This window comes from Condylura cristata, unplaced genomic scaffold (assembly GCF_000260355.1).
Source record: "Condylura cristata isolate star-nosed mole 26May11 unplaced genomic scaffold, ConCri1.0 scaffold00005, whole genome shotgun sequence".
Taxonomy (NCBI): domain Eukaryota; kingdom Metazoa; phylum Chordata; class Mammalia; order Eulipotyphla; family Talpidae; genus Condylura; species Condylura cristata.
The window spans coordinates 58947841-58961934 of record NW_004567106.1 but is presented as its reverse complement, the minus strand read 5'-3'; the positions used below and the strand labels follow the sequence as shown (position 1 = coordinate 58961934).

The 14094-nt window shown below is 52.0% G+C and overlaps 1 protein-coding gene and 1 long non-coding RNA gene across 3 annotated transcripts in view; one reads left to right on the top strand and one right to left on the bottom strand.

Moving 5' to 3' along the window:
* Nucleotides 1-1102: 1102 nt before the first annotated feature.
* On the bottom strand, nucleotides 1103-3755 carry LOC105853232. The gene is made up of 3 exons (XR_001145073.1): nucleotides 3723-3755; nucleotides 2121-2182; nucleotides 1103-1177 (listed from the first exon to the last, which is right to left on the bottom strand). It is a non-coding gene; the product is annotated as an uncharacterized LOC105853232 (long non-coding RNA).
* A 6457-nt stretch (nucleotides 3756-10212) lies between these two features.
* The window catches only part of IMPDH1 (IMP (inosine 5'-monophosphate) dehydrogenase 1), a 16436-nt gene continuing 12554 nt past the window's right edge, over nucleotides 10213-14094 (top strand). The window contains exon 1 of one of the 2 annotated variants that reach the window (XM_012720981.1): nucleotides 10213-10387. In XM_012720981.1, the coding sequence (XP_012576435.1) occupies nucleotides 10215-10387 (173 nt within the window). In that variant the 5' untranslated portion in view covers nucleotides 10213-10214. Of the gene's footprint in view, nucleotides 10388-10595; nucleotides 10614-14094 lie in introns of those variants that run through there. The other variant, XM_012720980.1, reaches the window with a different exon arrangement.

The window sequence follows — 14094 nt, the reverse complement described above, 5'->3', positions numbered from 1 at the left end:
AGCAGTATCCTGTGCCTGGTCCCTAGTGATTGGGCATGGCCCTAAGTCTTGTAGCTAAGGAGACATAAGTGGGAGTGCAGCAACTGGCTCCCGCCTGGAGCATTAAGTTGCCTTCGTGAGAGCTCGAGGGCTCCCTTTGCCACATCAAGCTGTAATCCTCCACTGTGGTTGCTCCATCAGCCTCAGTTTGGAGTGAGGAGAAAGTGGAGTAAAGGCCCCTTCTGACCAAGTATATATGCAGAATAAGGAGAAACAGACCCTTGTCATTTGAAGCCACTGGAAGTTATTTTTATTGTACTAGAACTTAGGCTGTAGGGCCAGGGAGAGTGTATTTACCGGCCATTGCTGTGCGCTGGGTTAAGATGAATCAGGAAAATAGAGAGGCAGTTTGTGAAGAAGACAGAAAATGAGTTTTGGAGACAGATCTTAATTAAATATCATCTTTACCATTTGCTATCTGCATGATAAGCAAATTAAAAAACCTTTCTCGGCCTCCCTGGTGGTGCAACATGTTAAGACGCAGCCCTGCAAGCTGGCCACAGCTGCTTCAGTGAGAGTTCGATTCCCAGCCCCAGAGGTAATCCACATGGCGCAGCAGACTGCTCCTGACCCGCCCGCTGCTCCCTCAGCAGTGTACTTCATCGATCTGCCTGGTCTGCTCCCCACTCTCTCTCTGGTGAATCCTCTCACCACCTCTGCACCTCTGGCTTGTACCCCATTTCTGTATGCATAAATAAATCTTTTTTTTAAAAAAGCTTTTTTTGTGCATAATTACTTAAAAGACAAAAAAGACTAACAAATAAAAACCCCTGACCATACAAAATGTTGGTGAGGATGCAGAGTGCTAGCTTAGCAGTTTCTTATGAAATTAAACATATACCTACCACATGTCCCACCCAAACCAATCCTACTTAACCAAAGGAAATGCAATTTTGTATTTATGCAAAATCTTGTACGTGAATGTCTATAGAGGTTTCCCTCATAACTGCCAGATAGCCTTCAGTTGGTAAGTGGCTTAAAAACACCAATGGTGTAGCCATAGAGTGGAAGATTATTTGCCAATGAAAAAGAAAGAATGCAAATGAAGAATTACCTGTACAGGCAACAGCATGTTTGATTCAAAGGCATTGCACTGAGTGAAAAAAGTCAAACTTGAAGGGCCCAACATTGCAAGATGCTGGAAAAGGCAAAATTATAGGATCAGAAAACCACAGAGAGGATCCCAAGAACTAGGAGTGACCACAGAGGGCCAGCATGATAATGGCAACTGTTACATGACTCTATGCATTGTCAAGACTCAGAGCTGGATATCAACAAGAGTGAGTTGTCCTGTAGGTAAGTAAAATGCTTAAAGCAGATTAAAAGCTGGCCATAAAGGTCACACATTGCTTGAATCTATCTGTATGAAAGTCCAAATGGGGGGCCCCCTGGTGGTGCAACTGAGTAAAGCACAGCACTGTGAAGCTAACCACAGCCACTTCAGCACAAGTTTGAACCCCTGCCAGGGAGGTGTCCCACATGGTGCCGCAGACCTCTCCTGACCCGCCCACTGCTCCCCTCAGCGGTGTACTTTGTCGATCTGCCTGTTCTGCTCCCCACTCTGTCGCTGGTGAATCCTCTCATTGCCTCTACATCTTGGGCCTGTACCCAGTTCTGTATATAAATAAATATTTAAAACAAAAACAAAGTCCACATAGGCAAATCTAGAGAGAAAAAATTGTTGTCCTGAAAATATATAGAGAAATTGTGGAGTCTGAGGGAAGGGCACTATTTGGAGTGACTGTTAATAGATGTGGGGTTTCCTTTTAGGGGGTGATGAAATGTTTGGAATTAGAGAGTGGTGATGCTTGTATAATCTTGGGAGTAACAGTGGTCCCCTGTTATCTTTAACTTCACTTCCTATGGTTTCTGTTACTCCCAGTCGACCCAGGCCCAAAAGTATTGCTTATAATAACATATTTTGAGAGGGAAGATTCACATAATTTTTATCACAGTATATTGTTATATAATTTTCAAGTCACTTCATTACTGTTGTTATTCTTACTGTTCTGATTCATAAGTTAAACTTTATCATAGGCATCAAGAGGAAAAGCATAGTATGGTAGGTGTCTGTACCATACCTGAGGTTTCAGGCCTGCATTGGGGGTCTTGCATGGTATCCCCCATAAATCAGGAAGAACGACTAGAGACAAAAAAAAACTTTATGAATTTTATAATAGGTGAATTTCATCCCAATTTAAAAAAATGAATTACAAAACAAACTGTCAACCAGGGCCTCCCTGGTGGTGCAAGGGGTTAAGTCTCTCAGCACTATCAAGTTACTACTGCAGCATGAGTTTGAACCCCAGCCAAGGAGGAGCTGACCCACATGGCACAGCAGACCTCTCCTGTCTCACCTTCTGCTCCCCTCCGCAGTGTACTTCAGTAGATCTGCCTGCTCTGCTCCTGATTCTGTCTCTGGTGAGTACTCTCACCCCCTGCACTTCTTGTATGTACAAATAAATGAAATAAAACAAGCTGTTGGCCAGTTTCCTTGTGGCTAACATTGGTCTTCCTGCCCCACCCATGATTGTGTGGAATAGATTGGACGTGAGTTAAGAGCAGAAGCGTTTGGCACTTTGGACGCTCAGGGGAAGGTCAGCTGCCTTCCCAAACTCCAGCTGGGCTCAAGCACTGGGCTGGCCTTGGAAAGCCAGGCTCCCTCCCCAGGGCACTGTTCTGATCCGAAAAAGCCTTGATCCGCTGCGCTGTATGTTCCTCCTCTAAGCTGAGACACATTTGTGTTTGTACAACTCTTGCCACTTCCTCAAGGTACTTTCAAGTAACTATTCTTTACCTCACCCAGCTTTTAATAGATTTCCTCTTGATGGCAGTTAGTTCCAGAAGTGACAGCAGGAAGCTGAAGAGAGGCCCAAAAGTGCCCAGGGGTGGGGTGGTATAGAGCAGTGTCTGCTGAGGTGCCTCTTGCTGCCCCCCCCCAGGTCAGGGCATCCCCAACTAGCACTCCCAGAGCTGACAGAGGAGCCCTGGGCCCTACCAGGCACCCCATTCCAGAGCCTCTCCCAAGCTGGCTCAGGTCTCTAGGGGCACTGGAACCCACTCTGTTGCAGCTTGGTGGTGGTCAGCTTTTCAGAATACTTCTTAAATCTGCTGGCTGTTTTAGAAAGTGCTTGGTTTCCTTGGCTTGGAAACAGGGTGGTAGAACCCAGAACCCCGGGCTTTGGACAGCACACCCACTTGTCTCTGGCTGGAGGCCATCTCTCTCTTGGGGTTTCTCTGTCTCCCTCACACATTCCCTCCTAGGCTGACCTGGCAGGTGAGTGGGATTGTGTTGAGGATTGCGCAGCTCGCTGAGGTCAGAGTGCAACTGTGTGGCCACTGTGCCATGGGTACAGGAGGGGTGGGTGCAGTGGGCAAGACAGGAGAGGTCTGCTGTGCCATGTGGGTCAGCTCCCCCTGGCTGGAGTCATCAGGGCTCCCTCTGCACTTCCACGAAGAGGGGCTTCCTCCTCTATGTTACCCCAAAGTTGCCCTTTCTTAACTTCTGTGGCTTAGCTCTCCCCAGAGGCTCCAAGCTGAGCTGCAGATGCTCCCAAAGGAAGGCAGATCTGTGCTGTGGATACAGCCCCACCCCACAGGTAACCAGGTGGGGCTGGAGGCCTGGCGAGAGCCCTGGGGACCTGCCAGAAGCCAGTCTTCAGCAGGAAAACCTGGGTACTCACCTGAGGATAGAGCTGGGATCTGACGGGGCTGCGTGCTGCTGGGGAGGGTGGGGCTGGAGGGCTGTTGATTACCCCTCTCTACTTCCTGTCACTGTGGCTGGGGAGGGAGACCGTGGGGACCTACTGTGGGAGGAGTTTGGGGAGGAACCAAAGGGTTCCCTCTTTAGGCTTGGGGGGGGAGGGGGCAGTCCCAGAGGTGACTTTGGATAGACTAAGCAAGAGGGAGACTAGGCCTGGAGGCTTGGGGGAGGGAGGTGGGCAGGGACTACCATTCCTGTGATGGGGCTCCCAATGTCTAAGCCCTCACCCCAGGAAACAGTCCCTTCACCCCATGCCCTCTCCTGCTTGTCCACTCTGATCTGGCAGGAAGCAGGAGGATGCTGAGGCTTGGGCTGCAAAGGGGGAGAATGGGCTCTTTCCAAACTTGGGGCTCAACTGCCCCCAACCCAGAGGAGAACATCATCCCCATCTTACCTTCATGGCACCCTGGGAACTGAAGCACCCCCCCCCCCAGCCCAGGCCCACACCTGCAGTCCCCGCACCCTGCCTGCCTCTTCTGCTTTCCAGCTGTGAACCAGAGGCCGGAGTGAGTTGGGGTGAAGGCTGGAGATTTTTTGTGACTCTGATAATGTCAGCTCCTCCCAGGCCAGGAAAAAAATAGAGCTTGCACATTGCTTACATTTTTCTATTAGGCTCAGCAGAGAAACGGTTGGAAAGATAAGCCAGGAAGGGTGGGCAGGCTGTCCTCAAAGGCAGGTTCTTGCTGTCAACTGTGGCCGGGCTGAGGGCAAGGGGATCTCCTGGGGGCTCCAGGGTCCATAAGGCTGTGGTTTGGGCATACAGCTTTCCCTGGACCAGCACCCCCAACCTCACCCTCCAATCCACCCCCACCCCTGCATCAACTTGTGTGACTCCAATCTCATCCTCACTGGAGACGCAATAGCTGGGTGATGGGTGGTCAAGCCGTCAGGCTGTTTAAGCCATAAAGGCCAGGGCGGGCAGGCAGGACCATCACAGAGCACCTGGGCCCACCCCACTACTTCTCCCATCCACCCCCATTGCTTGGGCAGGAGTGGGAGGGGTGGGGGGCGGCTGGCAGTGATGGACTTGAGGCCCAGAGGAAAGACCCAGATATGGGCCCTGCTTCCTGCAGAACGCCTAGTCTCTAGTCTGAGCTGCCTCTTCTCGCCTGACCTCACCCACCTCTTCAGTGCTGGGGCACGGTATGGATGATGGTATGGATGAAGTCTTGCCTCCCAGGAGCCTGGGGGGGGAGGGAAGTACGCTGCCCCCCAACCCCCACCTTGCAAGCCACTGGTGCTTCTGCCAAACATCAGTCAACTTCTCTCCTGCTCCTTCTTCCCCTTCACTCCCTTTTCCTTTTCGGGATGCTGCTCCCTGTACACTTTCCCTCTGAGTCCTTCCCCAGTCTGAGTGGAGAGATACCAGCAGTCAGCACAGACTCAGGAACTGGGGGGCTGTGACAGCCCCTGGACTGTCGGTGTGGGCCTCCCCCATGAGTGTCTGTGTGGGCCCTCTGGATTCTCTTTTTGCCTAAACTAGGTAGATTTCCACCCCCAGTTCCCCTGCTCTGGCCACACTGAAACCCGACTTGGCCCCACCTCTTCCTGCCTGCTCCTTTCCTCCCTAAGATCACAGGTGGTGGCACAGCCACTATTCTGTTTCTACCACCAGCTTCTCTGCCCCTACTCAGTCAGTCTGAACATGGAGTCCAGTTGCTACCAGTTTTACTGTCTGCTTCTGACTTTAGAAGCATATAGTGATGTTCTAGAGCAGGCCAGCTGGAATCAGGGCAGAGGAAAGCTTTCATTTGGGTGATGATCCTGAAGATATCACGTGCAGGTACCAGGGCTATCAGGATGGGGGGGGGGCCTAGCTGTGCACTGCAGGGGGCCAGCACAGGGTCCTCTCTCCAGCTTTTTTTTTTTAAGATTTTATTTATTTATGCATATAGAAGTGGGATACAGGCCAGAGGTATAGGGGCGGTGAGAGGCTTCACCAGAGATAGACTGGGGAGCAGAACAGGCAGATCAATGAAGTACACTGCTGAGGGGAGCAGTGGGCGGGTCAGGAGAGGTCTGCCGCGCCATGTGGGTCAGCTCCAGGGCGGGGACTGAACCCACTCAAGCAGCCTCTGCTTCGCTTAGCTTCGCAGTACAGCACTCCAACCTGCTGCCCCACCAGGGAAGGCCCTCTCAAGATTTCTTATCTGTCACATGGAGCTAATACCACTACTTAACCCAAAGGGGGTTCCATCCAGGATGGCCAGCTCACTGCTCCAGAAACTTCCCAGCATCCCATCTCAGCACTTCTGTCCATGCTCAAGTCCCTCCCAGAATATCCTCTCCCAGCCCCTTCCCTTCCTAAATCCTATTTCTTTCAAAGGCCCAGTCTAGTCCTTCCTCCTTTGTGAAACCTTCCCTGGCTATTCCAGTGGATAGTGCTGGGTTTCTTTTCAACCTCTGCAGCACACTGACAGTTGGCACTACCCAGGGGCACAGCTCCATGTCAGCGCTTCACAACAGCAGCACTACTGCCAATGTGAACTGGACAATTCTTTGTCTTGAGGAGTGGGTTATTCTGTGCCCTCTAGGGTGTGAAACAGCACCCCTGATCTCTACCCACGACCTTGGGCAGCCGCACCTGGCCTGTAGTAGGCCCTCCACACATGGTGAGAGGTGGACTACTGCCTGACTTTAGAGGAGGGAATGCAGACAGACTAGCACCTGACCACCACCACCACCACCCTCACCTCCACCCCACCCCCAATCTTGCAATCCCATGTATATTGCATCTTAATCCTACAAATACATTTGATTTATATGCTTTTTTCCAAGCTGGTGAGGACTTTCAACATGATCTAACCCAATACTCTAATTTCTCAGATAAGGAAACAGCCCCAGTGAGAATATACAGCTTCTTCATGTACAAAAATACAGCTGAGGGGCCTTCCTGGTGGCATGATAAGTTAAGCCCCTACACTGTGAAGCTATCTGCACACAGCCACTGCAACATGAATTTGATCCCAGCCAGAAGGCTGACTTACAGGGGAGCAACGGACCTCCCCTGTCTTGCCTGCTGCTCCCCTCAACAGTGTATTTCAGTAGACCTGCCTGTTCTGCTCTCCATTCTGTGTCTGGTGAATCCTCTCACTGCTGGGGCACAGTTCTTGCATGCATACATAAATCAATCTTAAAAAATAAAGAATTGAAGGGCCCTCCTTGGTGGCACAGTGGGTTAAAGCACAGCACTAAGAAGCTAAAAGTCACTTAAGCATGAGTTCGATCCCCAGCCCCAGAGCTGACCCACATGGCGAGGCAGACCTCTCCTGACCCACCTGCTGCTCCCCTCAGCAGTGTGCTTCATTGATCTGCCTGTTCTGCTCCCCACTCTGTCTTTGGTGAATCCTTTCCCCACTCCTGAGCCTCTGGCTTGTTCCCCAGCTCTGAATGAATTTTTTTTTTAAAGAATTGAAATAGTCCATTATCCTGCTGGCTTTAGGAAGAATAAGTAATTTTACTTTAGTTCTAGTTTCTTCAAGTAATTCCTCTTGACCAGTGTTTATCAAGCTTGGCATTATTGACTATGGGGCCTGCATGATGCTTCACTATAAAGGAGTGTCCTATGCATGGTAGGATGGTTACCTTCATCCCTGGCCTCTAACCATCAGACACACCAGCAGTCTGCCCCTTTCCCCTTCATCAGGACAATCAAATGTGTCCCCAGACATTGCTGAATGTCCCAGTGAGAACCACTGCTCCAGACATTACTATAGGTAATATCTTTCATATGAAATGTTGAGGCCCTCAGGTCACCCCAGGACAATGCGATTATTTTTAATGAATAGTTTGTAAGCAAATCTCATTTGTAGCTGACAAGCAACAGAGCAGAGACAGAGCCACTCTGCTCTGAACACCATGTCTCAGTCGCTACATGCTTCACTATATAGATATGTGACATTTGTCATACTCTGCTGACTTCCAGAATGTGTGGATGGGTGCTGATTTCTTTCTCAGAACATCTAGCTCTGCTCTGCATGTGGCCCAGGAGTCTGTGTCAGCCTGCTTCGCCTTGTATCCTGGGTGACTGCCCTGGTGGACTTTACAACTGGCCACAGTAGAAATGACCATTTGTTCACCACTGTACTCCCAGCATTGGGGTAGCACAGGGTAGGTGCCCCATGCACATCTGTGTAATGAATATGTAAGAGACATTGTAACATATTTCATTCAGCAGGAGGTTTACATTGCAAAACTTAGTTACATCTTACTTAGTTTAAAATATCATTGTTGCTATTTATTAAGTCAGCAACTTTGTCTCACTCATGATAAAACAACTTTATGAGATTGATTTTATTAATCCCATTGGAAAGATGAGGAAACTAAACTCAGAGAGAGCTTGTGGTTTGGATGATTATATGTAAGAAACCCCAACTGGAACTGTAATTACCTGATTGTCACTCTTTGTCCTCTTTAATATGTCACCTCTCCTATTTACAGCCATAAACCTGTGTGTTGGCTCCCTTTTATGTATAGAATGATTTGGTTCGTGAATAGAGATCACCCGTTACCTCTTTGAGAGAGCTGCAGGGATATAGAAATTACCTTATTGAACAAAATTGTCTTGGGCTAAACTACAACAAAAAACTTTATAGACTTAGCTTTAAAAATTAAACACTTGGGGCCCTCCCTGGTGGTGCAGCGGGTTAAAGTGCAGCACAAAGCAGCTTAAGCCACTTCCTCATGAGTTCGATCCTGCCTGCCCCGGAGGAGATCCACATAGCACGGCAGACCTCTCCTGACTCGTCCGCTGCTCCCCTCAGCAGGGTACTTCGTCGATCTGACTGTTCTGCTCCCCACTCTGTCTCTGGTGAATCCTCTCACCCTCTGCATCTCTGGCCTGTACCCCAGTTCTGTACGAATAAATAAATAAATTAAAAAAAAAATTAAACACTTGGAGCCCTCCCTGGTGGCGCAGCGGGTTAAAGCACAGCACTGAAAAGCTAAAGCCACTTACTTCAGCGTGAGTTCCATCTCCGCCCGCCCCGGAGGTGACCACAGGGTGTGGCAGACCTCTCCTGACCACCAGCTGCTCCCCTCAGCAGGGTACTTCATCAGTCTTCCTGTTCTGCTTCCTGCTCTTCTAGTGAACTCTCTCACAGCTCCTGCACCTGTGGCCTGTACCCCAGTTTTGTATGCATTAATAAATAAATCTTTTAAAAAATAAACACTTATTTCTCACAACCTGGAGACTGGGATGTTCAACATTAAGGCACTGGAAGATTTTATGTTTGGCAAGAACTCAGTTCCTGGTTTACAGACTCTGTGCCATTCCAAAGTAGAGGGATGAAGGAGTTCTGGGGATCTTTTTCATAAGGACACTAATCCCATCCATAAGGGCCCGATCCTTATCCAATGGCTCCACCTCCAAATACCATCCTTTGGATTAGGCTTCACTATATGGACGTTAAGAGGACACAAACTTTTAGTTTATCACAAAAATCTGATTTATGATGGTATCCACCATTGACAAAAACTTCACATGTGGCTGACCTTCAGATGAACTGTTTTAATCCCGAATCCAAAAAGTGTGTGTGTACAGGAATAGGAAAAGTAGCAGGTAGGCTAAAATCCTGGATCTTACCTGCATAAACTTAATTTCCTTTGTGAAATGGTAAAAAGTCTGATCCATAATTTTGGGTACTTCCCCCCAAAGATACTGCTTAAGGGTGAGGGCTCTTTGCTTCATTTACTGGGTGCTCGAGCATTGTTGATAATAACGATGATGAAAGAGGAAAAGGTATGTTTTCTAGACAGTTGATGAACAAGTTTGGGCACAGGCGTACTCAGTCCAATTCCCTGGTTATGGGGTGCCCCAAATGAGGGAAGACAAGATCATCTTATAAGTCTGCTGCCTATTTTCCTCCGTCTACGGGAGGGGAGAGGAAGCAAAAGAACATGGATGGCTAGTCTCGGCTGCCTATCCTGCACTCGCGAGTGAGGGCTGAATTGTCCGGTAGGAGGCGCTCCAAAGCACCACGCTGTCGTTCGCAGGAGGCAGAACTCCACCAACAAACCAAGAAAACCCCAACCTCTGCAGACGCTCTGAGTCCCTTTTATCTCTTCTGGTCCCTGGGACTAGAAGACACTGGAAGGTCCAGACAGCGGGGAAAGGCGGAGGTCCTTCGCAGTTGCAACTCCATCTCCCAGTATCCCCTTGTCAATCCGAGGATGGACAAAGCGTGCTGAGTCCCTGTTCAAAGGGACCGGGGGAGGGCGAGGCCGGCGCCGAGCCCAGGGGCTCCCGTATCCGCCCACCTCCGATATGCCCCGCCCGCCCGGCCGCTTGAGCCCCGCCCCGGCGGCCCCGCCCCCCTCCCCGGGGCTCCACTGGGCTGCACTGACTCCCCAGTGGGACCCAGAGAGCCTCCAGGCGGAGAGGCTCCCACCATCCCCGAGCCGCGGTGTCCGCATGGAGGGGCCACTCACTCCGCCCGTGGGGTCGCGGCCTCTCCCTTCGCCGCCGCTGCAGGAAGGCGGAGCCGCCGCTGCTCCGGAGCCCGGAGCCCGGCAACACCCGGGACACGAGACGGCCGCGCAGCGGTACAGCGCCCGCCTGCTGCAAGCGGGTTACGAGTCCGCGAGGTGACGCCCAGGGCATAGCGCGCGGGGCGCATCCGGGGCGGGCGCGGCGGCTCCGGCCACCTGGCAGCTATGGGGGATGGGAGGAGCAGGCCCCACCACCTTTGCCCTCGTATGCCTCAACCTCTAACTTTCGAGACCGAGCTCCGATGCACGCACCTGGCTTTGGTTGGGGGATGCAAGTGGGCACTGTGAAAAGGTGTTGATGTTGCGTTGCATCCGGGAGCAGGTGAGAAAAACGCTCCCTAAAATCTTAGCCCTAAGTCGGACCTCGATTGTACATCCGACGACAGCCAGTCTAAGTGACTCTGCGTCCTGAGGTTCAAACAGTGCTTGTTGGAGTCCAACAAGTGCTTGCTGGAATCTGTCCAACTTCACTTGCTCCTCCTTAGCTGTTTCTTCCTTGCATGATCATCAGAATTTTACTGGCAGGTGTAGGTAGCCAGCTGGATCGCCTCTTCAGAGCAGGGTGAGGACACTCACTGTCCCCTCCTCTTCATTCACGGAGGTCGGTGAGGCTGCCAGTGCAGGACACCTAGGCTCTCTCCTACGAATCAGGGTCCGCTCTTAGACCTTGCTGGCGTCTGGAAGGGTCGCTGGAGGAGGAGTAAGGGTTTCAGCTCGGCCCCAGGGACACTGGCTGAAAAAGAGACAGTAGCTAATCTCGGGATTGTATCGCAGCTTGAGATGCAATCCCACTGTCCTTCCGGTCCAGAGGATTTGGGCTTTTTTTCTCTTCTCCATCTGTTGGTGCTAAGCTTGGGGAGGTGACCTGGAAGCTGGGTTTTGGGGGGTAAGGTTGATCTGAGGGGAATTATCCGCACAGCTTTGCCCAGGAGCTGCTTGCTTATGTAAGAACCTTTACCAGTCCAAGGGGCGACCTGGTAAAGCTTTGTCTTCTGCCCACTTCCTGCTCCCCTCCCCCACTGCAGGCTACTTTCCTAGAATTTGCTCCGGTCTAGGCAATTCTATCTTTTCTCTTTTCCAGCTACTTACTGGGGCTCAGGGTCCAGGGTGGTAGGGATTGTCCACAAGAGGTGAAGTAGCAGGCTGTGGCTTGTGGGAGCTTGAGGAGTGTGTGTGTGTGTGTATGTGTGTTTGTCTGTGTGTGTGTGTGGGGGGGTGCTTTGGTTAAAGCAGGTAAAGTAAAGGTATCAGTTCAGAGCTCAGACCTTGACCATGCAGGAGTACCCCTTCTCAGGGTTGTGTTTCCGCATTGAGGGGCCATCCCCTCCGCCACCAGGCTCCCAAGAGCCTCTATAAAACCTGAGCCCCAGCCAGGATGAGATTCAAAACCTGCTGGCTAGACCTCCATCTGCCATCAGGAGCTTAGAGCGGTGGGAAGAGGACTGGGTTTGGTGAGAAGGCCTGAGTTTGAGGTCAGTGTTACTGTTCTCTGACTTGAACTTGAGCAAGTATGTCCCTCGTTCAACTCTTGTTATTACCTTTCTTCCTCACCCCCAGTTGCCCAAACCCTCCCCTCAAAAGTGTTTTGAAATTTGTGCCAACAAACACTCTACACCAGATGGAGATTTTGGGGTTCCCTGCCTGGACTTTGGTGCCCGCTGGCTGCTTTTCCCCCACTACCCTTGAGGAAGGGGCTGAAAGGGGTGGGGCTGCCCCTGCTGCCCTGCTGCCCTTACAGCTGCTAGGTGGGGAGCCCAGGGGACCAGCAGCCCTTTCTTGGGCTAAGGAGGCCCACTGGTTGCCCGGGTGTCTCCTCCCCATGGAGGAAGCAGCTGGGGAAGAAGTGGAAGAGGGAGGAGGAAAGTGGGGTTGGGTGGATTAACAGCCTCTGGAAAAGGACAGCCTAACCCAGGCCGGAGCCTGGCTGCTTAGAGGAATGAGGCGCCCTGGCACAGGTCAAAGCAGAAGGGAGTGTGGGCTGCAGGAAAAGGGGGGAGGGGGGAGCCATGAGGCCTGTCATCACTGGGAAGGTGACCCTCCCCATAATTCAGGCTGGCAGCTCCTCCCCTGGGTCCAACTTCTTGGCTGGGGCAGCTGTCAAATTAAGGTCACTTGAGACGGCAGGATCCAGCTGCTGTCCTGTGCCCCAGTCCTGGTGGAACCCTGAACAGTACCCTAGCCATTCCTGACCTGTTCTGTGGGGGATAGCGACCCACAGCAGTCTCTTAAAAACCCAGAAAGATCAGATCACAGGCAGTCTGTGCTCTGCCTGCCCTGATTGGAAAGGTCCCCCAGGGCAGCTCTGGCCAGGGGTTTTCTTTTGCTGTGGTGAGCGAGTGGTTCTAATGCTGCGCTGCTCAGGATAGGGCCCAGGTCCAATCTGAGTGGCTCAAGAATCACTCAGGCCCTGCCCCTACTCAGCAGAGAACCCTAGCAGGCCCAGAAGGGAAGAACTCCCTTATTCACTAGGCAAGAACACTTGCCTCCAGAGGCCCCATGGGAACCCCTTCTTTGGGTTCCACCAGTGGAGAAGTGTGGGGGCCTGTGGTGTTCCCACCCCCCTACAGGTAGAGGACACTGTGGTCATCTGTGAGTCTCCTCCAGCACTCAGCCTCATGGGCCCCATTGCCCTAACTCCGTGGGACGCCTCGCCTCCCCTCTGCACACAGATGGAACAGTCTGTGTTTTCCTAGCAGGGTCCCGGGGCCACTGGGGGAGGCTGGGCATCCCAGGGAGCCTTGGGGCTTGGAGGCCAAGCCTCCCTTGGGCCTGGCTGCTACTACACTGCTGAGAGGTAAACAAACCCAGCCTCACAGGCATGGGAGGCCAGGAGGGAGTGTCACATACAGACACCTTGCCAGGAGCCACTGTGGCCTGCCTTGCTTCTCGCCTCACCAAAAAGTGAGCTGTGGGGGCCCACAGGAACACAGAAGGGGAAGACCTTGAAGTCTGAGTGGCGGGTCTCTAGCTTTCTGGCTAGCTTTCAGTGATTAACAGTTTTGGTCCCATAAGAGTCTGCCCCCTGCCTTCCCACTCAGCGCCCCCAACCTCTACACCCCTGTGAAGACCAGGGCCACCAACTTCTGCTTTGGGAAATTTCCAAAACTTTAGCCTCTATCCTAATTGGTGTGCATCCTTACTTGCTTAAGCCAGGCCCAGGATCTGCTCATCTTCCTACCACATTTCCCTCCCAAATAAAAGCAAACAGCAAACTTTGCCCTGGGGCTCACCCCTGGCATCCACACAGCTTTGGGGGGGGGGGGAGGGCTTCAGAAGGAAGCTCTAGACTATAACTTTTGCATCTGTAAAGTGAGAATATCTAATAGTGGTCAATTAATAGGGTGAGTAGTAAATGTGATTATTTGTGAGAAATGTGGAAACTTCAGAAAGCCCAAGGCCACCCTAAGGTCAGGGAGTGCCACTGAGAACACCTGCCCCTAGGAACTGGCCTGGGGTGGTGTTGTGGGGAGCAAGCTACACTGCCCTGAAAGTGCAACTTCAAACTCTCCCAGGCTGGGGAACTTGCAAGTTTTGGGGGGGGTGGGGAGAGGGTGAGTAGGGTCCTGGCCAAAGTCTGCAGAAATGCAAACCAGATTGGACGTACCCCTGGGCGTGGGGAATTGGGCAAGAGGAGACTCATGCCAGGGACCGGTGTGGCCCAGTTTGGGGGCTAGTGAGCTGGGGTTGCTGAAGGGGGCCAAGGAGGAGAGGTGGGGAGCAGCGGTGGGGGCGTGTCCGGGACAGGCTCAGCCCCTCCCCCGGCTGGATCCTCTCCCCCTCCCCCGCCCGGGCCGCGGGGCCCC